Source organism: Pieris napi, chromosome 3 (assembly GCF_905475465.1).
Source record: "Pieris napi chromosome 3, ilPieNapi1.2, whole genome shotgun sequence".
Taxonomy (NCBI): domain Eukaryota; kingdom Metazoa; phylum Arthropoda; class Insecta; order Lepidoptera; family Pieridae; genus Pieris; species Pieris napi.
This window is the reverse complement of record NC_062236.1, coordinates 10,104,071-10,131,907: the sequence shown is the minus strand read 5'-3', so window position 1 is coordinate 10,131,907 and position 27,837 is coordinate 10,104,071. Positions and strand designations below refer to the sequence as shown.

At 33.1% G+C, this 27,837-nt stretch overlaps 1 protein-coding gene across 1 annotated transcript in view; it reads left to right on the top strand.

Moving 5' to 3' along the window:
• LOC125063712 (disintegrin and metalloproteinase domain-containing protein 12) overlaps nt 1-27,837 on the top strand; it is a 59,021-nt gene that overhangs the window by 26,468 nt on the left and 4,716 nt on the right. Inside the window, exons 2-16 of the mRNA XM_047670292.1 lie at nt 12,361-12,455; nt 15,803-15,958; nt 16,750-16,882; nt 17,664-17,827; nt 18,252-18,425; nt 18,882-19,051; nt 19,355-19,657; nt 20,615-20,792; nt 20,986-21,126; nt 21,988-22,106; nt 22,769-22,932; nt 24,041-24,138; nt 24,697-24,811; nt 25,114-25,209; nt 26,170-26,299. Of these exons, the coding sequence (XP_047526248.1) occupies nt 12,361-12,455; nt 15,803-15,958; nt 16,750-16,882; nt 17,664-17,827; nt 18,252-18,425; nt 18,882-19,051; nt 19,355-19,657; nt 20,615-20,792; nt 20,986-21,126; nt 21,988-22,106; nt 22,769-22,932; nt 24,041-24,138; nt 24,697-24,811; nt 25,114-25,209; nt 26,170-26,299 (2,236 nt within the window). The remainder of the gene's footprint in view (nt 1-12,360; nt 12,456-15,802; nt 15,959-16,749; nt 16,883-17,663; nt 17,828-18,251; nt 18,426-18,881; nt 19,052-19,354; nt 19,658-20,614; nt 20,793-20,985; nt 21,127-21,987; nt 22,107-22,768; nt 22,933-24,040; nt 24,139-24,696; nt 24,812-25,113; nt 25,210-26,169; nt 26,300-27,837) is intronic.

Genomic DNA, 27,837 nt, shown 5'->3' with positions numbered 1-27,837 from the left:
ATAACACTAACGATTTTATAATTAAACTACTATTATACTACTTTTGGTGTAAATTTGTTTATCGTACAACCTATTTAGGATTTTTTTATCGCGGGCTCTTAGACTATTAACAGGTTTAAAACGTATCTAGTTCAGTTGTAACGAGAGCGTCTGACAGGTGCATTTAGCGCACGGTTTTGTTATCTCGTCCATATTACGTGAGATGGCTTCGCCGAATACGAAATGCTATAAAGTAGGTTTCCTTTAGATTCCTCAGTTGGAGTTTTCTTACTGGACTTTTGTTTGGTTTCAATTTGGTTGGCTCTTTACGAACAGCTGCAATACACTCTGCTATTACGACTCGTATTTTGGATATATAAACAGGATTTTCGTATATGTTCTTAGGAAGGTTCTTCAGTCGAGCTTCTCTGTAGGTCGTGTTCGGTCGTAACAATTGCCTCTTCTCCTTTTGTATTCCCTTCAGCGCCTGGAGGGTACCTCTAAGGACATTTCCTTCGAAGTTCGAGGTCTAGTCCCTCCACTCTGTCACAATTATTCTAAATTTCCTGGACCTCTACGTGTTACCAATGTTGGAACCATATTATAACTTATACCTGCATAATACCACTAAATGCTTTATAAATGAATTGATTTTTACAATATATATATAGCTTGCACATTTATTGCGTGGATAATAAGCATTATTGTTCATTAAACACTGTATAAGTGGAATGAATACACAAGTAGATTTCAGTTTGAGATTAAACCTCACGTCAAGGTGAGACGTGAAAAATACATATTTTCTTAGATTATTCACAAAAATCATACTTAAATAGATTTTCATTTATTTTTACTCGTACTAAGTACTATAAATGTGAATTCAATGTTGTTGGCATATTGAACCATATGTTTGTTTATAGTACCATATGTTTCAAGTCTGTACGGACCGCTTTCCATAAAAATTACAATACGTGAACGTTTTGAACAGCTGATACTCATCCTATTGCATTCAAAAAACCTTAAAAGGTCAATTAGTTATCCGAGATCTAATAAAAATAATTACAATCAATCGGCGTAAAAACACAACCTATGTTTATATTATTATTATACTTTATTTAAGTTATAGTTAGTGTTTCTTTTTTTATTGCTTCATACTAGGGTTGCCTTGAAGAAATCGCTTGTTAGCGATAAGGCCGCTCGTTGCCTAATAACTTATATAACCTGCTTTTTTATGTGTATTTTTGTAAAAGGTAACGAAGTGTAAATATATAAAACTGAATTGAACGCCGGACTCAATATTATCTTAAATGTTTTAGTTCACGATAACAGTCCCGATTGCGAAAATACGGAGTGCATAATTTTCGTAATGCGAAAGTAAGCCTGGCCTTGTCTTATTCAGGTCAAGAATTCATTTCACTCAAAAATTTAATTTATTTTCTACTATATTAACTGACTTATGCGTAGATTTTTTGTATAGTTCCATTGACATTGACATTGATCGTATAGTAAAGACATTAGAACATAACCTAGAAGAGATGGGTAAATGGGGACGTTGGATTGTGTGACGTTTTTGTTTATGGATTGAATTACATTTTGTATATAAGTTCAACTATAAATTATTTATTTTCTTACCTATTTGCTATTATTACAGTAACGTAATACTAATACAATAGATTACATACGAATACAAAATTTAAACTAGGGACATAATATTATCTACATATAAACAAAACCTAAACCTTTTTATAACAAACTAGCCGTTTCGCGCCCGCTTTGCTGGACGAATTAAAATAAATTTTATGTTTCATTATTATTATTTTTTTCATATTTTTATTATTCTTCTTTTTAACTTCCCACTAAGAAAATTGAAATATTTCGAAAATCGAGTTTTTAACAGATGTTGACGTTTAGAGGTTCTAGGAAGCCTCCCCGAATGTTTCCGCGGTGAAGTCCGTATGGATAAATTTTCATAAAAGTAAAACAGCAATAAAAAAATGAAGGAACGTTGGAATTTAATAAATAAATAGCCATAAACCATCTAGGAAAAATTTCGCATCGAATGGTGGTAGTTTCATCGATACGATCAGTGGTTTAGGCGTGATTGAGCCTCAAACGAAGACCATTTTCATTATATATATATAGATTATAAATGATGAAATTCTTGTGAATTCAGCCAGTGTGCATAAAAAGTCTCACATAAAATATTATTCACGCAAGAGCAAGAGGCGCGTAAAAAGTATTATTTTTTACGACCGTTTACCGCGCCGAGTGTGATTATTTGGGACTCGCAGCCCCAGTCTCTCCAACATTTCCACGTTATATACCCTACCTCTAAAGACCTTAGCAAAAGGACCTAACTTGTTGGAACCTACCATACCCAAGATATAATTTAATTAAAAATTCCCTTCCTTTGTAATCCTAGTTACAAGAATTATGTCTTTTATACGTACCTACGGCTCGCTTATCCGCTACTTTTAATGCTCCTGTGAATAGGCTGTCTCGCTCTTACAATTTAATCACTAACTTTAATGAAAATATTGATATATTTCATAACACTTACTAACTGTAATCTTGTTTATTATGCTTTATGCTCATATTGAGATTTAAGTTTTACTTAGTTTCCTTCAAATTTCCGTTTTAATTTTTGCTGTTTTTTCCTTGCTTGTTTGTATTTTCTGTGTTAAATTTTTAACGTCAATTTTTCTAGTATTTTTTAAGCATAAATAAAAAAGTATAAATAAACATGGCTATAATCCGTTTGTTTATATCACAAAAGCATTTATAAATGTTTTTTGAACTAAAAATAATTGTAATCCTACAATAATATTAATTATATGATTATTGATCCGGATCGACACGCCCAACTTTCATAAACACATGGTTATAAAGCAAAGGGTAATTTGAGTTGTACGCACATGGGCGCAACAAACCGTGGCCGTGACTGAGTTACACGGCCGGATATTATTACTATTCTTTGTTTTGTATTTCTATTGTCTTTGACGCCATCTTGATATAAGCAAGCAATTTTAAGTTGACTTTTAACGTTCGGATATGTCCTGCTGTTGTAGATAGTATGTGATGAGAATCTTATTACCAGCTAAAACATTTAAGTCCCAACTTTTTCTATAAAATATAAAAGTATAATATTGTAGATAAGATTTTCTAGAGACCCCCTTACTTTCACACCACAGCTGAATCAGGTATCACTTATTTAAATGTATTTAATAATTTTTATGATTTTTTCCTTTTGTAAATGTTCGAACCTTTTTATTTATTCCATATTTGGCCTCTTTAGTATATTGTTTCTAATAATTTATTTTAGCAGTATGATTACGAAATAAATAAGACAATAACACTCCATAGAAGTCGAATTAAATGTTCTTTAAAAAGCATAAAACGATTTAGCGGCTTTATAATAAATAAAATGTATTTATTTCTTAGCTTGCAATACAAGTAACTTTGTGGGGGTCTATAGAAGTCCTTTGAAAGCTTTACGTATTTTATTCCTATTTCTTTCACCAGCATTGATGTTGAAAGCTTTAAAAAGCTCGAACTTACACAATAGTTCATTACTCGTGTTGTTTCACTGTAGTCAAAAAAACTCATAAAAATGTCGCGTCCCCTTTTTTTATGGCATGACGCACGCCATGTGAACTTCCTTCCATTGTCAGTTTCACCACCTAATATATGGTGAATGAACTAATGATATTTTGTATTGAATAATAATTTTGTATAACATTTTTAAATTTAAATTAATGTAATATAGGAAATAAAATATATTATTTAAGACTAGGTGCCGCCGCGAACTTTGTTTCGCCTTGATATGATTTTTTTTCCTTAGCCTACCTGTTTAGTAGCTACATACATATGAAACATTTTGCTATGCACTTAATACTATTTTTTTTAATATTGCAAATTTTTCTCAATTAAAACCTGGAATAAATACTGGAATTGGTCCAGCCGTTCTCCAGGTTTGCGCTTAGCATATTTTGCGATTAATTTTATATATAAGATTTACTCAGGTATCGATTTAAATATCAAAGACTAAAATATGACAAATCATCTCTACAAGTTTTTTGAAGTAGGCGTAAACCACGAATTGAATGGCGATTCATGGTTCCTGACATACCTCTCTCGCTTCATCCACTTTCATGACATTTACCATGCATGCTCGTCGATTATGAGTTTAACTTGTCCCTTCTCCAGTATTTGCTCCTCCTCCTCCTGGTCCAGGTATGTACGACAAGCTATATACCCAACCCGATTTTACCATCCATGCTTGCCGTGTATATCCTTTTTTATATTTAAATTCTTTTGTCACAGTGTTTGCATCCAAACTGCTCCCAACAGATTATGAAATCATGTTTGTTTTCGATAGGTCGTTAACTATTTATATTCTAAGGCGAACCCCTAATTTTGTTAGTGAAATTAAATAATCACATAACTCATATCTTTCAGCTTTCTATAATAAACCCCCATTTCTAATAGCGATATTCTTGCCGTAATAATCTTTATATGGCAAATTGTTTGCAGCTAGTAAAATTTAAATAAATTGTCGTTCCGTTTTATTAAATGTATTTACTGTTCTTAAAACAGAAGCTAAATGTAAACTGCATCACAGGCAAAGCGAAATAAGGTTAAATTTAACACAACTTTGCAATTATCTTAATCTACCTTTTGTAACAGATGCCGAACGGCTTAGTTGCCTATGAATCATTTTCTGCTCTTAGCCAATGCAAATAGGAAACAATGGTCGTTTTATGTGTCGATGGCCAAAACTAGCGCCATTATTTGTGGCAAATAATGCATTAATGATCGATTAGCCTCTGAACCATAGGAACTGGAGCGAAACGAAAGCGTACAGTAGCTTAATAGTACATAATGTGTTATTACTTACACACAATTAAGCTGAATGATAATATCGTATACCATTATTAAAAGCAATTAAAATGAATCGCAAAGTGTGATGCTAAGCGAAAAAGTCGAAGACGGTTTGGCTGGATCAATCAAGTATTATATTAATTTATTCCTTGAAATCTGAGAAAAATTGGATAAAGGGCCCGTTCAAGTATTACGTAAGCACTATAGGGGTAGGGGGGATCTAAGATTATCTTATTTGGTGGTTACATCAACAGTAATTATTTACTTTTTTACACATATTACTCACACATTGCCTATGCTTGAAAACCAAATGCATTTTCGAGGATTCCTACAAAAAATTAATATGTATGTACTATTATTTTTGAGAGCTTTGCTTACTTTCGCTAACAAAAGGAAGGGGGGGGGGGGATAAATTGCAGTTAATCTGCTTACGTTATACTTGAACGCCCCCAAATTAAAATAAAATTGTTTTATTAGTACTACTTAGGTTTTTATTCCGAAAAAGCGAAAAGCCTTTAGGCGAATGCTACACGCTCGATATTTATCGTGATATTTGGATCGTGATCCAGAATCACGATGTGTAGTACAGGCGTATCACGATACGTGATACGGATCGCTGGATTTCTAGAAATCTAAAAATCCACGATCCTTATCAATTATCGTCGATAAATATCGAGCGTCTAGTCTCTGGTCGATATTTATCGCGTCACAATTAATTCTGCCAGCGATGGAAGAGGACGCGCATATTGAGTCGGCGCCCGCCGCACTTCAAACAAACGACCAAAAACACTTGAAAGAATTTATACTTGTATTAGAAACACTACCTGAGGTATGGGACAGCTCAAATGCAAACATAATTAATAAAGTGAAAAGGGCGAATGCGTATGAGCAGCTGCTTGAAATTTTTAAGAAAATTAAACCAGGCGCGACAGCTAAAGACGTGATTGCAAAGATCAATTCATTAAAATCGAACTATAGAAAAGAATTTAAAAAAATAACACATTCGAAGCGATCGGGTGCTGCAGCGGAAAATGTATACAATCCAAAGTCTTGGGTATTGAAATTTTTGAATAAAAATGAAAAGCCGATTGATAGTCGTCCATTTCTTGGTATTCCCGAATTTGATTTAATAAATTCAGATGTGTATATTTTTCTCTATCTTGAAACCAATGTTTCGCCCATTTCTTTCGCTTTATACGTTTTTTCATTGCTATCGCTAATATAATAGCAATGCAGGCTTTCTTAATATTGTTACTCATTATTATAATACGAAACGTACGAGTGTACTCAATGAAATTTACCGTCGTACTGACGCGATTCGTATCGAGTGTGTAGTATACTAAAAAAATACAAGATAAATATCACGATAAATATCGAGCGTGTAGCATTCGCCTTATGGGGTAGCACAGCTAAAAGTTCTATATGTTGGTATACAGTATACTATAACTTTCTTTGCCTTCTAACCTAACACCAATCATAACTTTTGTGTCTAAATACAAATTATTATTATTTTCCCGAATATTTTTGGCTTGGGCTGTATGCATCCGTTTTCAAAATGCATATCGTTTTTACTAAGTTTCGACTAAGTTTCTTAGAGAACCTTTATTCATATCTTAATAGATACATTGCATTTGTACTTTTACTTTCTGTGCTGGGCATTGACATTGTAAATATATTTCTTTAACAAATAAATACGCAATAATTATTTATGAGCTTATAAAACAAAGCCTTTGTTCATAAACTTTCAAAGTGTATTAATTATTATAAGGAATTATTAATAGTTGTAACATTGATTACACAAACGTTTTTGCTATAAAAAACTCACTGCCAAGCTCCGCCATTCACTATTTACGAGCTATTAAGGTATGGTTGTCGATATATAGAAATTTTAAATTGGAATTCATTTGTTTTATATTTGTAATTTATAGATCTCGCAGTTATAGATTTTATAGATATTTTAGTGTCGGAATATATTTGTTCAGTATACGTAAAAACAATTGTCGTATTGATTAAACTTAAACTCAAACTCAAAATAACTTTATTCATATAGGTAAACAAGTACACTTATGAACGTCAGAAAAGAAGTTAAATTAATTCTAAATTTACATTTACTACCAGTTCGCAAGTCAAGGGCGTAGAGCGGGCAAGAAGAACTAGCAAGCAACTTTCCTTTTTAATCGCAAGTTTGACTCGTACAAATTGTTTGAACAGAAGCAAATCAATCCCAAGGATTAGGACATTTAAATATTCGTCAAATTTATAAAAATATTAATTTACGTTTAACGAGAGCTTTGACTTTATTTAGTGATAATACTCTAATTTCGCTTGTAAAAACGAATACAATTTCAATATAAGGAGTGGTTTATCTTCTGAAGCCTGGTGGTACACTCCTTAGATTTGTAATTAATATCATATACACAAATATCTTGTCAAATTTAAGATTGTTTATTCATATAATTTCAATGACCTTCGTTTTTAGATCATTTGTTACGAGAAACTGAACATAATGTATGAAATTTCCTTGATTACATTAAAAAATTACGTAAATTACTAATTTTTTTTAAGTTGGTAACCCTATAAAATGCGTGTTTACGGTTATTCAGTGCCATATAATTGTGACTATATCTATTAGAGGCATTTTTAAGATATCTATCTGCTAATTGGCTGATCAATTTTTTACACAATATTGCATTTTAAACGTGTAATATAAAATATCGTATACATAGTTATTTGATATCTCATCTCATAATTGCCGTTGTAAACTAAAAAATTTCAAGTGAAACAGATATATTTTATATTAAAAAATAGGGGTTGATCGTAGAGGGGTGAAAGTTAGGGGTTGTATGTATTTTTAATGCTGTATCATAAAAAAACAAAAACAGAAAAAAATATTTAAAAATAAAAAATTTGGGGTGGACTACCCTTAACATTTAGGGGGATGAAAAATAGATGCTGTCCGATTCTCAGACATACCCAATATGCACACAAATTTCATGAGAATCGGTCGAGCCGTTTCGGAGGAGTTTAACCAGAAACACCGCGACATATATTTTCTCTCTTCTGTCGACAACTTCCAAATCAAAGACCTTATAAAAATATACCTCATATAATGCATACAAGGCGGTATATTAAGAATTCGTAACAGCATCGTAATGGACTGTTACAGACTTCCTCCGTTATGTAGGTCCGTTTCGCAAGACGCTCAGTATAACCTATAGCGATGATCTTCAATTTAGCCAAAGAAACCTGTTAAAGTAAAAAAAAAATATACGTGCTGGTGACAAAACAAAGAAAATAAATCCTTAGTAAATTGAAAATTATGAGGAAACATAAATCTTCAAGTCCGTTAATTCCCGTTGAGATAACGCAATCCCGTGACTGTGATAAATCTTACCTTATCACGTCTTACCGTGTTAGGAATCTAGCGTTCACGATGAAAGCAAAGAATTTGCTGCGTTATTAACCGATTATCCCAGACCTACAGATCTATAGGAAGAAATGTTCAATTCAACTATTATGATTGAGAATAAAGGCGTCTATGAGTCCCGTATGTCCAAACACAATTCGTATTTGAGGGGGATTCGTAAATAAATATACTGGATTTTATAAACTACAAATTTCTATATATGAAGCTACTAAATGTGCTAATAAAATATATTGAAACCAGTTAATCGAGATTTCAAGAGCATTAGTAATGTTTTGAGGTTTTGTGTGACGGTAGTCAAATGCAGGTAACCTTTGAGGCTTAAGAACACATTATTTTATGGTTTCCGTTTCCGTTTAAGCTACTTGCATCACTATAGACCTCCACTTTTGTGTGCTCCGCATCTTGACAGCACTTTTGATCCAGTTGTTGCACTAATTAAATCGATCGTTAGAGCTCGATTTCCCTCCACATGTGTGACAAGCGTTCGAAAGAATTTTCATGTCTTGCTTTAAAAACAAGTAAAAAAAATTTTTTATGAAAAAGTTTTCGATACATGTTTTTTGTCTTCAAATAACTAGCTGCCACATTTAAATATGGAAATGGAGAAATAATCAAAATAGAAATGAAAATTCTGGAAATTAGATTATGAGTTTAATATAGAATTCCCGAGTTAGAAGTCGCGATATGAAATTTCTGTATTGCGAAATGGACCTACATAACTGAGGAAGTCTGTAACTGTCCCATATTACGATGTTGTTTATAGACGAATTGTTAACTTGGCGTTGTGTGCATTATATTGTACGTATATTTTGTTTATAGGGTACTAACGAATAGATATTCTTAATTCTTATCCATTTAATAAAATTCCCAAAGTCTTAGGGAGCGTTCAAGTATTACGTAATGTAATTTTTGGAGATTATTGACCCCCCCTCCCCATGTATATCGCCGTAACGTTATTCAGTACCCAAGTACAGTACTGTACCCCAATATAGTAAAACGTTTCGTGACCACCTAGTGACTCTTTAGTTACTATTATGTGTCGAAAGAAAGTATTAACAATAACGCGTAATTTAATCCCCGCCCCGCATCGTCGTTTTACAAAAGGACACACCCCCCCCCCCCCCACACTACGTTACGTAATACTTGAACGCTCCCTTACTGACACAAATGTGTGCTTTGGATCAGTTTCTATTGTAGCTATCATAACAGTTTTACTAATTATTACTATTACGATATATATTGGTGTGTAATTCAAAATAAATTGTGTAAGTAAAATATAAATCAGTGGCGCTGCAACCTTTTTAGGTCTGGGCCTCAGATTTATGTATCTGTTTGATGAACATTTGTAAATCTAATAGGCAAGTTGATGATCAGACTTGTGCCTGACACACGCCGTCGAATTATTGGGTCTAAGACGAGCCGGTTTCCTTACGATGTTTTCATTTACCGTTCGAGCAAATGTTAAATGCGCTCATAGAAAGAAAGTCTATTGGTGCACAGCCAGGGTCGAACCTACGACCTCAAGTGCAAGTACTTAAACAAATTAATGAATTGTGTATGTTTGTCCAATTGTTTAAAACATTTATAGCTACATAGGCGGTTAAGCGAATATACAATAATTACTTATATATCGAATCTAATACGAAAATCTGTGCCCAAAAATCCGAAACAAATTTTTGTTTTACCTGTGAACCCAAGACATCCCTGTTATACACCATGTGCATCCATTAGTGGAGATTTTTTCCAATATATAATATAAAATAAATATAAAATAAAGTCTTCTTTCAGCAAAATATCCCATCTACGATATTTAAGGTACTTTCCCTTTATGAGTCTTGGGATGCCCTGTATATCTTAGCACGAACTAACGTAATTAAAAACCCCATTAATTCGTTATAAAACTTTAACCGCTAAGTTCGTGTTGCAATGTGCTAATTGTTAACTAAAGTAGGCCGATCTAAAATTGTCTAAAACAACGCGTGTGGCGTTACACTACTTTGGTCGTTGACTTAATTTTCGGCAACTTTAATATTATTTTGTTACAATAATCACCGCGGACCTTTATAGATTTTATTATTTTGTAAGTTTTGACTTTTTTGATTAATTTTATGGCATTACTAGCTGACCTGGCAAACGTTGTTTTGCCATGTTTATTATTTCAATAATTTATAACTATACTAAAAAATAGGTGTTGATCGTAGAGGGGTGAAAATTGAGGGTTGTATGAATTTTTTTAATGCCACTATAAAAAAAATTTGGAGTGGACGACCCTTAACACTTAGGGGTTTGTAAGATAAATAGTAGCCGTTTATCAGGCTTACTGACTATGCATAAAAAATTTCATAAGAATCGGTCGAGCCGTTTCGGAGGAGTATGGGAACGAACATTGTGACGAGAATTTTTAGTCTAACTCGTGGTTTTCTTTTTATTTAATATTTATTATTGGTTTGTTATTATTTCTAGCCGGTTCGTTTACCAGGTGTATATTTATAATAATTCTCGATTTTTTTCTTAGTTAATGTTTTCTTCAAGTGTAATTTTGCTTAGAGTACTAAGTGGCTGTCTCCATCCTTAAAAAAAAAAATTGTAACATTTACAATTTTATAAGGATATAGATTATCTTACGATTTAAGCAACTTTGTTTTATACATCGTGGATTTTATTAACTACTGAAATACTCGTATGTAACAAAGAAAATTAAAACCAATTATAAAATGACGGGAAGCGACTTCTGTACAATGTAAAAATATTACTTTGTTTTGTTTGCTAAAATTTAGTTGGCGAGTTTTATTAATTTTATTGTCATGGTAATTGAAAAAAATGTGGCAATTGTTAGGTCGTTGGTCTATATCTAGGCTTAACCAGGCGTGGTTTATATGGCGCCGAAGTCAAAACCTTTGTACAGGCATTCAAATAACTAAAATGTATGATAATAACGTTTTAGAACTAAAAAAAAACATTTTAAAATATGTTAACATTTGTTTGGGTGTTCGTAAAGTATATAATTGAATTATTCATGAATTCAATAGAGATTTCCCACACTTACAATATTTAAAAGATAATAATAAGAATAATGATGAAATATACAGTTATGTAAGCCATGTTGAACATTGCCGCCATGTAAGACCACTGTTACGGTAACAATTCGCAAAGCACAATGTGTAGTTGATGAGGAAACCAGTAACATGCTTTATTGAATGATATTAGGTCAAATAAATCGCTAAAGCCGAGCTAATACTAGTATTGATCTGGCATTCATCTCCGAGGTCTTCGAAGAACTCTGTCCATTTTATATGTATTAAAGAAAATATCTTTGATTAGCAGTTTTGAGCTCAAAAGTCGACGGCTACCTAAACGGCTATTGTGTCGGTAGCTTAATATTTATTTGTATTATATGTATGAAGCTGTGAGTGTGTAACTCCTAAACGGCTGACCGTTTTGGATGACATTTTTGTATGTATGTGTATTCAAGGGTTGTTTTTTAAATTTGGAATTATCGTATTTGATATGTCTGTACAGGACAACGTCTGTCGGGGTCTCTACTTATCATTACAGCAACGCTACGCTTAATCAATAGAATATATCAAACCAAAATATATGTTCAACTTAAGCATAATTTAAACGAGATAAAACAGACCTAAATCTCTTCATTAGAAAATGAATATTGCTCCTAACACTAACTCATTGTTCAACTAAGTAGTGTCTAAACAAAATGATTTTAATACAAGCCTCATATTCTAAAGAACAAAGAAATTTGCTAAAAGCTAAGAAAATCAAGTCCCGCAACACAGTTCTTCTACTGTAGGAAGTTATGATCCATGTAATACCGAGTCGGTTAATTTATTCAATCCCTACTTAAAAGACCTTCTGTCTTAAGGTAACGTAATTAGCATGAATACACCCCACATACATACCCTCACTTACACATATATATATATATATATATATAAATTATTTATGTTTCGAGAAAAGGATTTAGAGTTATCGAATAAAAACTTATGAATATGCTTCAAACCCAATTGTTCTGACTTTAAATGGAACATTTTATGTAAATTAATTATTTGTTGTTGCAGGAAAACCGGCGGCGGAATTTAGACGACACACTCTAGTCAGACCATTACTGCATCATGCGAGAACGAAACGGCAGATAACGTCTACTAAGGACACGGTAAACATTTTACAATTACGTAATATCTAAAAGGCAATTTCATGGCGGCCTTTATAGGTGCTATTGCCAGTAACAAATAATTGTTTCTGGGTTGCTACTACGAAAAGGGTCCTCGTGTGCCCCTATAGCCTGCGCTTCGATCATACAATACCTTGAAACGCGCTAAGGAAGTTTTTCCGCCTTATATATACAGAACTTTTTGACCTTAGCCACTGAGGATTTCGGGCCAGTCAGTGCTTACTGCTTAGACTGGTCGAGGAACATCCTTTATGATATCTAAGGTGAATTTGCCCCAATAGTTGCAGAATCTTTGCTATTCAGAGACTGGGTGAGTACCCACTAAAAAAACCTCGAGTTGTTCCTCGAAAGCCGCGTTACAGAGGTTCCGGGGTCGCTCTCGCATGCTACCGGAACGGCAGCGGAATGTTATACTTAAAAACCTCCTGTGCAGTACACAGTACATAGGAGGTAGGAGATGGGCATATCTTCTCTTATTTACTCCGCGTCTTCTAACTCTAGGAGAGCTCTCGTCCTAAGGTGCTCCCTTTCTCGTTCTGATGTCTCCTTCTGTAGCAGTACTTGCTCACAGATGGATACTACACCATCATTTCTCCTAGTAATATATTATACTTCGGAATATTTGTAAATATTAATAATTAAAATTTTGTTTGTTTCCAACTATATAGATTTTTTTGAAGGATATAAACTCTCGCTATAGTTTCTGGAAAGTAATCGAAACTAATTTAATATAATAAATTCGCGTTTATTTAATGTGTAGTAGGTACTCGCGTAAATATTATATAATTAAGATTAGCAAAAAGTAATAGTACTAACAACTTTCGACAAATTTCTAACAATGCTTATGCGTATATCGTTAACTTTAAAGAACTGCACTTTCGAAATATGAGTGAAGTGCCTTTACGCAAGCATGAGTTTAAAAAAATATAATAAAAAACTAGAAAAGTAAACTTTGTTCATTATTTTTAATGCACAGCTTGAAAATTAAAACACACTACTGAGAGTTTATTGAGAAACAATTTGCGACAATGGTTTTTTTTTGTTTTTTCGGACACATAGGCCCATGGACACTCACAATGCCCGAAGGCAAGTGCGTTGCCGGCCTTTAAAGATTAGGTACGCTCTTGAAGGACCCTAAGTCGATAGTTTTAGACTAGTAATAACTCCACTCACTGTTAAAGTAGCTTATTAAAATGGAGAATTTAGTTAATATTGATTATAGAGTATTGACTAGTAACCATGCTTTGAAGTTGTGTTTCTCCTCTAAATACGCAAGGTAACTAGCATCAGATAGCTTATTACGTAACTTAATTCAGCGCTTCAATATTGAGTTTTCGTACCATGTATTTTTTTGCATCATCAGCGCTCAAGATACAAGCCTTTTAAACCAGCCAATTGTTACTTTTAGATCGATAATTCTATGGTAAGCTTCCTGAGGTTATATTAAATTATCTGGCTGATGCGGTATAGCAGCAACTGTAATACTTATATCTAAGAAATGTGTCGTTTTTTATAATATATTTGTGACAGGCTGTAAATGTCATGCAATTAGTTATACCTTATCAAGCGGATATTATCTTTATGCAGTGAGAAGGTCTCTTGATATCTCTTAGCTAAGTTTAATAAGGGACCTGTGGTATTAGTATTATTTAATTAAATTTAAATAAATCAGTGGCGCTACAACCTCTTTAGGTCTAGGACTCAGATTTCTGAATCTGTCTCACGAGCCTTTTTCAATATTCGTCGACTTTTTGGGTCTAAAACAAGTCGGTTTCCTCACAATGCAATGTTTTGATTCACCGTTCGAGCAAGTCCATTTTTGCACAGCCGGAGATCGAACCTACGACCTCAGGGACGAGAGTCGCACGCTGAAGCCACTAGGCCAACACTGCTCTAGTTAGTATTATTTATGCCATCAAAATCGTGAAGTCATTAATGGAATAGAAACCATTTTGTCAAGTGATTAAAGAAACCATATCTGTAACTGTTATAGTGGTGGACAATTATTTATTATATATTTATTAATCTTCAAATCTTACCTTTTTAGTGCATTTAATAATTGACGTCAATTATTTACAAAACAAAGTTCTTGTCGAAAACGTTATAGATGTTAAAAATAAATTAAATATTTCCAAAAGGTTACGAAAATTAGTTTTTATTTCCCGTTACCCTTAATTTAAAGTGTGTACATATTACAAAAAGAAAAAACAACAAAAGTCATTATAATATTTTACGGACTTTTGTTTTTTGTTGTTTTAAGCTTAACGTCTTTGAACAGTTTAATTCATTTTAAATTATAGTTTCACAAGGTTTTAGTGGTTATTAATGACCGCAAACTTTAATATCTTGGTCCGTATCATTGAGAAATCAAATCTAACAGACCGTAAATGGCATTTTAGGCATGAATTTATTTGAATGTTGCTTATTTTAAATTCAAAGCCTTTGCTCACGTCATTTGTTTGAGTCATGGCTTAAATTTGCGGGTAGGTCAAGTCGCTTATATAGGTTAACCATGTACCCACCTTTTTTGATGAAACTTTTTTTTTCCCCACTTTATACTTTATATGGGTATTATGAGACATAAAATCGTAGGTATTCGGATCTTTTTGTTAAATTATATTCGAGCTGTGGTGAAAAGACATCATTACTTTTGTAAAATCTTAGACTTAGAGGGTGATTTAGGAGGAGATAGATTAATTATATATATATTGTATAATATATAATAATATGGTTGAAAATGTGTCTGGTTCTACAAAGTAGTATTCTATAATAATAGTTAACAGACGAATTGAATTTTGTGTGAAAATATCGAATTTTACGTCTTTAAATGATAACTGTATTATATTACACTTTACTAATATCACGTTGGAACCATCCGTTTGTTGGATTCTTATTCGACAATGCTATTCAAGTTTTAAAAGGTAAAAACCGCTCGTGCATACAATTACATTAAGATTCTTTTGTGTATTGTCCCGTATATGGGTGCGGTTCAAAATGGGATACTTTTTATTTCCATATGTTATCTTTTGAAATCGTTTGTGATCTTTGTTTTTCTTTCACAAATGCCAATCATAGGAGGTTTTATTTATTACAATTTTAAGGTTTTGTAAATCTTATAATACAATAATATAAATATAATAGAGTTGCTCTCTAGACAGAAAATTATTTAGAAATAAATCTAATAATAGTACATTGTGTTACAGTACTCTACTGTTTATTTGATTTTGGCTTAACAATTCTATAATTATTATTTTTATTTAAAACATATTCGTTTTCAAAATGATCACTTCGCCGGGACTCTAATTAATGAATTTTCATTATATTTTCAGGCGGGTATTCACCATCCCGAATTGACGTTAACCATAACTAAAGGAGAGGAAGACTATGTGCTGGACCTTCGGCTGAATGACCAAGTAGTCGCAGGTGATCACGTGGTCAGCTACCAGAAAGATGGGAAAACTGTACTACATAAACCTAGCAGAGAGGTTAGTCAAGTCATTTTAATATAATGAAATAGAAAACAATGCTTGCATTTGCAGTTAGTAGATAAGATAGAATCTAGTTTTCGCGAGAGGTCATACAGCCAAAATTTTCTATGTATAAGTCCAGTACAAATGAGTTTGTGTTTATAATAAACTTGTAAAATTACAAATTTAAAAAAAAACTATTAAAATTTGAAAATGCGAGACCCTATTCGGGTCGCAGGTAAGGTAATCCGTCCTTTACAAACACACAATATGATTATTGAAATGGTAGATTTTTAAAAGAAGAGGCAAATTAATAGATTCGTGTATGCGGTGATATTAGTTATTTCGACTATGTATTTGCGTGTTGTTCCCACGAATGTAAATGCGTGCTCCTATTTCGCCATGCCTCCTGCTGATAGAGGACAAATCTTTGTTTTTAATTTATTTTATTATTATTAATTACTTAAGATGTGTGGAACATGGTGTAATGGTTGCAGCTACTTACAAACGTTGTGTAAAACAAAAACGCGAGTAAGAAGAGTGGCGGAGAGTTTATTGTCAGTTCTTCTCTTCCGTTCTACGCCCTTGATTTGAGAACTGGCAGTAAATGTAAAATTAGAAGCATTACATATATATTTATTTTTTGACGTTCATAAGTGTACATTGTGTTACCAATATGAATAAATTATATTGTATTTTAATTATATTTTTATATAAACACGCACTTCATAACTAGAAGCGAAAAAGAAGCCTACTACGTTTAAGAAATATTATGATTACAAATATAGCTTACAACAATATTTTTTCAGGAACTGAACATATGTCAATATAGGGGTACGGTAAGAGGCCGAGAGGGGAGTACTGTAGCGATATCCACCTGCCATGGGTTTAGCGGAATCATATTCGACGGCAAAAAGTTAATGTACATCGAACCGGCTGAAGGTAGGTTTAAGGTTTCGTAATTATTAAGTCTGCTACTAATGTTATTTAGGATATACATAGAGTAACTAGTTAGCAACTATTAAGTGCGGAAAATAAGATCTGTCTGTCTATTTTTTTAAGTAAAAATCTAGACTTTAGTGATGAACAAAACATGTGACTAGTAAATTGTTGTTTCATAGCCTACAGTTTATGTCAGGATTTTTCTTATGCTTACAATAAAATCACGAAATCCATATTAACGTTACCACAGATAGATTCTGATTATAAAAATAATTAGCTTGTTTTGTATAAATTACGTCAGATTCTTAATATACCTAATGCAAATTATACAGGGTTTAGTTTTTATATATTTATATTGATATATAATATGCTACCTGGTACCTTCCGGGACGGTACGTTTAATAAAAGTATTTCGGTTTTATAAGATATTCAATTTTTTTTCGAAAATTCAATAAAATTACACCTTTGCCACTATTTTCCCTGATATTTAGGGGTACTTATGATATTTCTTTTGTTCAACTAAATTATAGAGAAAAAATATTACCTATTGAAATGGAATAAGTATTGTGCATAGGAAAAAAGGCAGAAGATAGGAAGGTTGTAACCTAATTTCACTACAGTTTATTTATATTAGCAGCAGAATACCGATGCGTGTTGTTAAGATAAGAAGAAATCATCTGATTTCATTTTAAATAACTTTATGATGACAGGACAAGATTTTCAGGGAGCTCATTCCATAGAGGCACTACGGGAAGTAGCATATAGCTCCATTTATTTCCAGATAACAATCTGGACTCCCAACACTACATTTACGACCAGTCGGACTTGAAGAGCAACTTCAAATGCGGCTACGAGGGCGGTGTGACCAGCAATAAAAGCTATGACCCGGATCTAATGGAGAAATATACTTCTGAGCAGAATATTAAAAAAATTCGAGCATCACGGGTAAATATTTGTAGTCAGCCCACATATTTTTTAATTCAAATTATATTTGGTAAAAAATATTTTTGCCTTATCTGTGACACATTGTCCACTGACAATAGATTCAGTGTTCATTATTACAGACTATATCACAATTTCGTTTTGAGCTGTGTCAAATATGACAAACTTCATACATCATAAATTATTTCACAGACCTTAAAACTAGGTTTAAGTTTTCATTGACATTCGACAATACTTTATATTTTCAAAAAGTATTCGTGCTTTAAATGTAAGCCATTGTGAGGGACATTTTTATTTTTTTTAAAGTCCTGTATATATATTTATTAAACAGACTTAAGTAATATTTTAGGTCGAGGTTAGGTACGCCTCGACCAAAAGCCTCTCCTAACAGCCTTCAATTATAACTCACAATACAATTGTCTTACAGTACAAGCGAGAGACATTCGAAGACACCCAAGTCCGTGGACCATTCAATGCCAACAAGCTTTCACGATACGTGGAACTCGTGTTGGTGGCTGATAATCGTGAGTTTAAAGTCAACGGAGAAAGTCTGGAGCTGCTGCACCATAGGTTTAAAGACGTTGCCAATATTATTAATTCGGTACGTACAGATTTCAAACAGTCAAATTAAAATAATTAAGAAAGTTTTTTGTATGAGAAAATTTAAACAATTTTATAGTCTATTTATATATTTATAATCTGTGTATCTGTATGACATTTTCTTGTTCATAATGCACACTAACAATATACATACAGATACTCACAGTAAAAATATAGATAAACACAGAAAATGCATGTACATTGTACATCAATTAAAAGTATGCACGATATATTACACAGGCAAAAAATAAAACAAAATCTGACAGTATTAGAATTTAAAGCTGGCAGAAAATTTTTAATACCCTACCTAGTTAAGAGTATTGAAAATACTGTATGTTTATGTGTTGGAGATATTTTTATAATATTACATATTAGTATTATAAAATTAGCAACACACGAGGGAAGTATGGAAATAATGAAATAAAAGTTTAACAATTATTTATTTCATCCATTCCAGGTATACGCTCCACTAAATATTTTCATAGCGCTAGTCGGTATAGTGGTCTGGAGTGAGAGAGATGAAATCAAGCTAGAGGAGGACGGCGATAAGACGTTGACTGCCTTTCTGCATTACCGACGGGATCGGCTTTTGAGGGATATACCGAATGACAACGCCCATTTGTTGACGTAAGTTAGCAATCATTTTTGGAAATGACTGACTTAAATGGCAACATTGTTTTATACTCTATGTCTAATGAACGCGACTCTTATGATTAATACATATTGAATGATAAAAAATCAATATTAAAAAAACCAAAACAAATATACCACCTTAAATTGAAATTTAATAACTAATATTGCCATAATTGAATGCATAGCGTGCCATATAAATATTGTAACTTTTGTTACAAAAATCTCTGTACTACGAGTTAAGTATCAAGTCTACAGATTTTGTCAATTAATATAAACTAAGTCCAAGTGTATTTTCAGGCAGCAAAAATTCAAGGATGGCGTAGTGGGGAAGGCGTTAAAGGGCCCGATCTGCACCTACAATTTCTCTGGGGGTGTGGCCACGAACCACTCCAACGTTATAGGCCTTGTAGCGACCACCATTGCCCACGAAATGGGGCATAACTTCGGCATGGAGCATGACACGGAGGCAGATTGCAAATGCCCAGATGAAAAGTGCATTATGAGCCCTTCCAGTACATCTGTGACTCCGACGCATTGGTCCTCTTGCAGCCTTAGATCGTTGGCTTTATCGTTTGAGAGGGGAATGGATTATTGTTTACGGTAAGTTTAGCATTAAAACCCTATAAGTACAAAAAAATATAAGGGAAAACAAAAAAAAAACACAAAAAGTAATAATACGGGAAATTAATTAAAAATTTAATTTTCAGTATTCTGTATGGGGTACCTAACAAGCCAATAACCCAATGGGCTTTTTTATAGTTTGTAAATAATAATTAATTAAAAATATTGATTATGTATGTCAGTCACTTGACATAACATACATGAGTCACAGATTGGTCGAATTGAAGATGAAGAAACATTATATTACTGAAGCTGGCATAAAGTTAAAACTATTGCCATAAAATGAAGAAAGAAAAAAACATACTATTACTGTCTTCGTGTAGAATTTCGTGGGAGACTGATTTTAATCCTAATATAATATATAATGTGTAATTTCAGAATGATCAGTTAATGTTTTTATATGAAACTAGCTGGCCTGGCGAACATTGTACCGCCTAACAGTCGATGCTTTATTTTTTTTAAATATTTATTCTGCTGTTCGGGACACTGGTCTAGCTAGTAAGATAAAAAAAGAAAGTTGATAAGACAACAAATACATTATGTCAAAAAATAAAAATTTACCTTCCCGGAACCCCTCCACTAACACTTGAACTTTATGATATGCCATTAAAGTTCAAATTGACTTTTAAGTATTATTACGAATCCTTTGTATGGGAATATAGAAAAGTGTTGTTTTTGGACTTTTTCACTCAATTTTTTTTATTTTTCTCTCCGTAAGAACCATCCTCGTACTTCAAGGAATATTATAAAAAAATCAGACAAATCGGTCAAGCCCTTTTCATGTTATGTCGTGACAACGGAAAACGGGTTTCATTTTTATATATATAGATTATGAACTTTAAAGCATTAGCAGTTAACACAATTGAAATAACAAAATGCTGCAAAACTTCAAATGTTTAGTAGAAATTAAATACATAATTTGTTAATACTATTCAGGAACAAGCCAAAAAGTCTCTACTACTCGCCAACATGCGGCAACGGCTTTCTCGAGCCGGGCGAAGAGTGCGACTGCGGTCTGATCCCTTTGGCCGCGTGTACGTCCTGCTGCGATCATTACACGTGCACGTTGCGACCTAACGCTACGTGCGCGGTTGGAGAGTGTTGTAATACGGAGGTAAGTTTTAATTTTTATCTGGTTGTTTATTGATATCATTATAAGTAATTTTGTTCAGTTTTCTTGTTTATTTAAGAAATTTAAATATGTACTGGGATGGTGGATAAATTATTTGTTATACCAGACCGCCTTTTATCCTAAATAGGTAATAGGACTACACACACATATAAACCATTTTTTTATTTATTTTCAGACTTGTAGACCGAAGTCAGCTGGTACAGTATGTCGCAGTGCAGACAAAGAGTGTGACCTACCCGAATTCTGTACGGGCACTTCGGAGTTCTGCCCTAAAGACGTTTACAAGATGGATGCCACACCTTGTTCTGATAATCGAGTAAGAATATTTTTTGTTAAATCCGATTCATTATATTCTCTGCTGCTAGAACTCTATTAATTAAAAAAAAAAGTGTGTGTGTGTCAGCTACGACGCACGATTGGAGTTTACTCCTAACGAACGATAAAATGGCGATAATGTTCTGTGGCTGTCGACCATATTTTCATACTAAAGGTGGTAAGGATATATGTTTTTATAATATAAATGTTTGTAGTAGTAATAAAACGTACCTACATCATCTATGCCCAAATAGGATTTTCTTTCTGTGACCAAAGTTACCTTTATAGTAAGAGAAGAATAAGAATGAACAATCTTTTTAGTTTTAATTTCACTGACCATTACTATTGACAAAACTCTATGGCACGCTAGACAATCTACTTTTATTTTTTACACCTGTCAACACTGACAATGTTGTAACGTGGCTGTCAAAACGTGAATTCAAAATAGAAAAGTCTGTGTAATGTATTCCATCTCATTCTTTTACACGTTCAATCCTACAGATATATATGTTTGTCTCTTTCTACATAACGCCTCAACTTTTCGTGTTACACATAACGCCTCAACTTTTCGTGTTACACTTGATTTTACTCCTCATAAAATTTCCGTACCGGGCCTTATAACTCAAATCGTTTCTTAAGGAGTAAACTCCAAAAATTGGACTTCCTTGTTTTTAATGTACGTTATATAACTCAATGTTTCAAAGCTAAAACAATGCCAAATTTGACCATAATTTAAATGTATATTATTAAATATTTTTTTAGCTTATGCTTGTGCGCGAGCTTTCTTCTCTTTATCTTATTGAACAATGTACAATAATTTGCTTCTGTAAATGTATGAATAAACGACATTTTAATATTTCAGGCGTACTGTGTTCGTGGCTCGTGTCGTACTCATACAGACCAATGCAAGTTGCTTTGGGGTTCCACTGGGGAGAGCTCAGACCAGCGATGCTACTACTCCATGAACGTTAAAGGGGATAAGTAAGTCTTGAGTTTTTTTTATAAAACGGGGCTAACGGGAGGCTTATCTTATGTTTGGTGATAATGGCGGCCCATGGACACTCGTGGCTCGTAAGTGCGATGCCGGCCTTTTAAGAATTGGTACATTCTTTTTTTAAGGACCGTAGTTTAATTGTCGATGTCATAATTTGGTGTAGTTTTTTTTAGTTTTTTAAGATATCTTACAGGGAAATATGTTTTTTAATACAAACATTTAATCTACTATATAAAAATAAGTCGGGTTTTCCTTCCTGACGCTATAACTCCAGAACGCACGAACCGATTTCCACGGTTTTGCATTCGTTGGAAAGGTCTCGGGCTCCGTGAGGTTTATAGCTAGAAAATTCAGGAAAATATTCAACAGAAAAGCGGGATCACCAAACGAAATGTTACATAAAACGAAGCCATCTGGTAGCGAAACGGAGTTCGCCGGGTTTGCTAGTGTTAAATAAATTTTATTTTACGTAAGCTTTTCACGTGTCACGTGTTTCACTTTTAACTCATGGTGAAGTTAATATGTACCTATTCTTATTTTAATAATGACATTCGTCATGAAATATGGAATTATTGCATAACTCGAAGATTAACAGCGATTTGTAAGAGACACTTTTTAGGGATTTTTCATAAGATTGTTTCGATTATAGAAACGGAAATTGTGGATATCGGCGCGAAGACACATCAACATTCTTCAGATGTTACCCGCAGAACGCACTGTGCGGTCTACTGCAGTGCAAACATCTCAATGAGAGACTGGAGTTCGGCATGGAGTCTGTCTCATTGCTGTCTGCGACGTTCATCAATAATAACGGTAAGGACTTAAATGTATTAAAAAGCAGATTTTTTTTGCTAGTTAAAGTTAATTAAGTTTATTTTCTATTATCTGGCGAACCAACAACTAATATTCGTTTAATAAAGCTGCTATACCGTTGTTAGTGTGTATACTATAACTTAACGAAAGTGACGATTAACGTATCAACAATTAATCTACGAACACGAATGCCAAACAAACTACGAGCGACAAAGTGTGAATACGCTTTTTTAACCAAAACATTTGAAGAATAAAATTTGGAAGTCGAAAATTTTGCGCTAAGTATGACTAGAAGTTTAGCTCAAGTCTAAAGAGTTGTTTGGGTTGATCCCTCTAACCTAGTTTCATCACCGCACGAGCCGTAATAACTAAAATGACTAAAAGTCTACCACGGTCCGCTACACAAGTCATTGTCTTTTGCGACCGAATCGACTCAGGAGTCGCTCCCATCACTCATCAGGATGGGGATTGTTGTTGGGACCGTCAATTTAAAAAAAAAAAGAGACGCTGTAAAGCACGCGAAACGTCGGATAAATTTAAAATTATGTTAAATAGTTGTAAATTTATAATAATACATAACTTCAATCCGGTCAAAATAGTGTTTTATTTAAAAAAAAAAAAGAGAATACTCCAATCAAAGGCCAACAACGCACTCGCTAAAATGGGTGTCCCGTAGGCTCGTTTGTCCACTATGCTAAAAAAAAGAATTTATTTTTACAAAATGTAGTTGGCTTACTGTGTATAATTCAATTGTAAATTGTGATTTATATGATGTTTACGAATAAGAAAAGTCTTGAAGCTAGGCCTACATGTATGAAAAATCAAGGAATCGTTAATGTCGCCCTAATATTTGAGACAACATCCACACAGTCGTAAATTAATTGTGACGGCCAGACCCTTACAATCGTATCCGATACAATTGTCAGCAAAAGATCTTTTTGAGGTTCAATAGTCGAATCCGGAAGGCAGACAATAAATAAATAAAACTACGATATAACTCTACGTACGTATATTAAATAAAGCCTTGACTCTTCATATCGCTTATATGCAAAATAACGCTAATTTGGAAGTGCGAAACTTGTTATCATACCATTAAATAAAATTCTAGGCTCAATTCTACCCTGTCGCACCGCCATGATTGATCTTGGCCTCAGCGATGTTGATCCCGGGATGGTCCCGGATGGAGCCAAATGTGGAGATAATATGGTAAGGATCCATCAAATTCAAAATCATTTATTCATTTAGGTAACACAGTGTACACTTGAACGCAAATAAAGAAATACATATTAAATGCGTCTAATTTTACATTTACTGCCAGTTCTCAAATCAAGGGCGTAGAACGGATGAGAAGGACTGGCAATAAACTCTCCGCCACTCTTTTTAATCGCCAATTTTTTGTTTTACAAAATGTTTGTAATGAGCTTGACATCGTTAAGTAATTATTAGTTAATTATAAAATAATTTTATAATGTTGAATAATCGGGGTGCAAACTAATTAAAATTCGAAAAAATAATTTATGTAGTTGGAATGTTTTTTATATACAATTAAGAGCGTGAAGTCTTCGCTACTTAGAGAATAAAAAATCGAATTGAATTCTAAATTTAACTATTTCATTAGGGCTTGTAAGTGGGACAGCTGAACATTTTTCTTAAAACATTTTAACTAAATTTCTCTTTCTGTCAAATTATATTTACGCTGTGATGAAAAGAGATGGAGAATAAGGTAGTTGTAACGGTGCAATTGGACTTTAATTGTTTTTACAGATGTGTCTGAACACCAAGTGCGTCTCAGTAGAGGATGTAATAGCGAATGTGGCAAAGAAGAAAACCGCAGACTGTCCGTCCAATTGCTCCGGGCATGGTGTATGCAATTCTGAAGGTGCATATTTGTTTTTCATATATATATATTAAAGTTATTTTAAATTGAAATAAGTGTATTGGTAAAAATTAAACCTACTATAAGATAAGGTCCTGTGTTCGCCCTGGATTTTATTTATTCCAAATGCGCAATTTGCCTCTTGCATAGCGTTAACATTCCAGGGACAAAAATGATTTGATAAAAATATCAAACTGGCGAATATATGACCCTTGCTCCATTGGAAGCTATGGGACTTCATACAAGTAATTTCGTCTTATTATAAACATTTTTGTCCCATACTCCAAATGATTATTTATTAACAGGTCACTGCCATTGCGAGCTCGGCTTTGCCCCACCACTTTGCGCTTTGCCCGGTCCAGGCGGCTCCTACGATTCCGGACCTGCTACTGATTCCAGTCGTAAGTTTTTTTTCATCGGTATCTTCCTGAAATATTTTTTGAAGTTATACTTCTTTAGGCGCGTCATGAAAATTTGATGAGAGTGAAATTTTACGATGCGCGCGCACCGTGACACAAAATTAACAGAATGAAGTTGCCCACGGATGATGCTACGGCATTGGACATAATTTAAAAACAACATTCGATTAATAATAGAATTTATGTTACACTTAATGTAAGAGAATAAAAATACATATTTATTTATTTAATTTTTCAAATGTAAACTGAACTTTATTGACTATAATGACTCCTTTTCCAGTCTTTGATTATTTAATTGTAATTAATTATTTGCATGCAATCAAAAACTATTTTTAACAATGCCAAAGAAGTATAACTTCTTACGCGCGTACATAAGTACACGCACCCTTTTTTTCGTGTCACGTTTCACGTGTATTTGCTTATGATTTTGATCAAACAAGACGTACAGGCAAGATTTCAGTAGGATAAGTTTAGCGGAAATAGATCTGGCGTGGCACTTTAGCAGACTATAATTGTTATTTGCTATGCATAATTTCATTTATTTACAAAAATGATATGCCTTTGTTTTCGTATAAAGTATGGTTCCTGTCTAACTATAATGACGAAACAGTTGTCAATATAACACAAAATATGATCTACTTCAAATCCCACGACGGTTTTATTTTTCCGCACAGATTGTAACGAATGATATTTTCTTGTATGTAATGTATATATAGGTAATTTTTTATATATGACATTAATTTATGTAGAAAAATATACCAAAGATAAGCAACATACAACCGGTTCTTTCTGGCCTTAGATCTTATATCAGGCATTTTGTAATAGACTGTTATTTGCAAAAGTCTTTAAGAACACGGGAAATGTATTTGCCAAAATACATAGATCAATGTGATTTCACTATTAATCGGTTACATTGTTTTATATTTGTATATCTTTTTTCAGTGCAAAGAAACTTCATGGTGGCGATGTATGTCATCTTCCTCGGAATTCTGCCGAGTATACTGGTCATACTATTCCTTATGTACTACTCGCGACATAACGTGCTGCACTGGTGGAAGAAACCGAGGAAAACGTACGTAGATATTTTCAAACCACCTCTGAAATCACCTCTTTGTCATCAACCTAATTTCACCCTTAACTTTGCAAAATACTCCCCCTCGGGTGCCTTCACTAAACTGGTCTCTTTCAAAAATCCCCAAAATAAAATAATCGAAAAAACGCAAGAGGACAGGACAGGAGAAAACATTTACGAAAACGTCGACAACGACTATGAGAGTATTAAAAGCGTCCCAATCAAAAGAACTATAGATTGGACACGAATTTTGTCCATATTCAAAAGAAAACCTAAGGAGACGAAAATGTTTAAACGTAAAATTTGTATAGACGACATTATTGTTACGGGTAGTACAGAATTGGTTAAACCAAATATCACGAGTACGCCTAAAGCAATAAAAAAAATTGATATAGTGAAAACTGGTCTTATGTCAACTACAAATGAGAATATAAGTAAAGATTTAACAGTCAATATCAATAAATTTAAACCAGATACAGTTAAAGACGTTAAACAAAAATTAAGTAAAGAGAATATTGTAAATACCGGTTTAGCGTCTACTACTAATCAGAAACTGAATACTTTGAATACCGATAGACTTCCTCAATCTTCAACTGACAATTTCAGAGAAATACAATCAATTCCTAAAGTACATGTAAATGATATTTCCAAAAGATTTGAATTAAGAAAGGTTAATGTTAGCCATAAGTATTAGAGTAATTTCATTTATATTCGTTAAAAAAGAATTTATTAATTAAAAATTATGTAAACAGGGTTGGAACTATTAAAGTGTATTTTTTTTGTATGCAATATTAGTGTGTATTTAGACTGATTTTTCTTTTGAATGTTTGTGCTTTGAGCGTATGAATCTTTGCATGGTCAATAAGGGTAAACTTTTAAGTACTTTTTTCAATAGTTCTGTCGCCTTTTAAGCTAACGTACTATTCGCCATTAGCCATTTAATGTTTATCTTTATCGCTCTTATAGCATTTGGAACCTACATTATAGCTAATTGCGACTATAGTACGCTTTTTACTTAGATAGTTTTATTTATCCGAGTTCAGCATGATATTTAAATATATATAGGTAATTTTACATTAGACAGTAGAATAATCGTAGTTTAATTAATAATTACAAATAATAATACTATAGTCTTAATAAATTTAAATTCACCGCAGCAAAAGATAACAATTTTTTTTAATGTAGTATGTCGACCTTACGTCACAGAAATCATAGGCAATAGCTCAGTTCATTTTCCACAGTATATACTTACACGAATTTTATTCAATCTTTTCCATAGTATTAATTGATTATGTATTTGTACTAAAGTATCTGAAGTTGGTTGCCAATACGTGCCTAACTTCAGACAATTATTTACCTTTCTATAGTATTGTTATTTGTTATGAAGTATTATTATATAATTATCTGTAGCTCACTTAACCCTTGTTATTTGTGGAAATTGTTTAAAGAATTTGTTACAACAAATGAGATTAATGTCTACACAGACAGTAGTACACACTACTTTAGTTTGTTTATTAACTTTTATATCATATTATCCT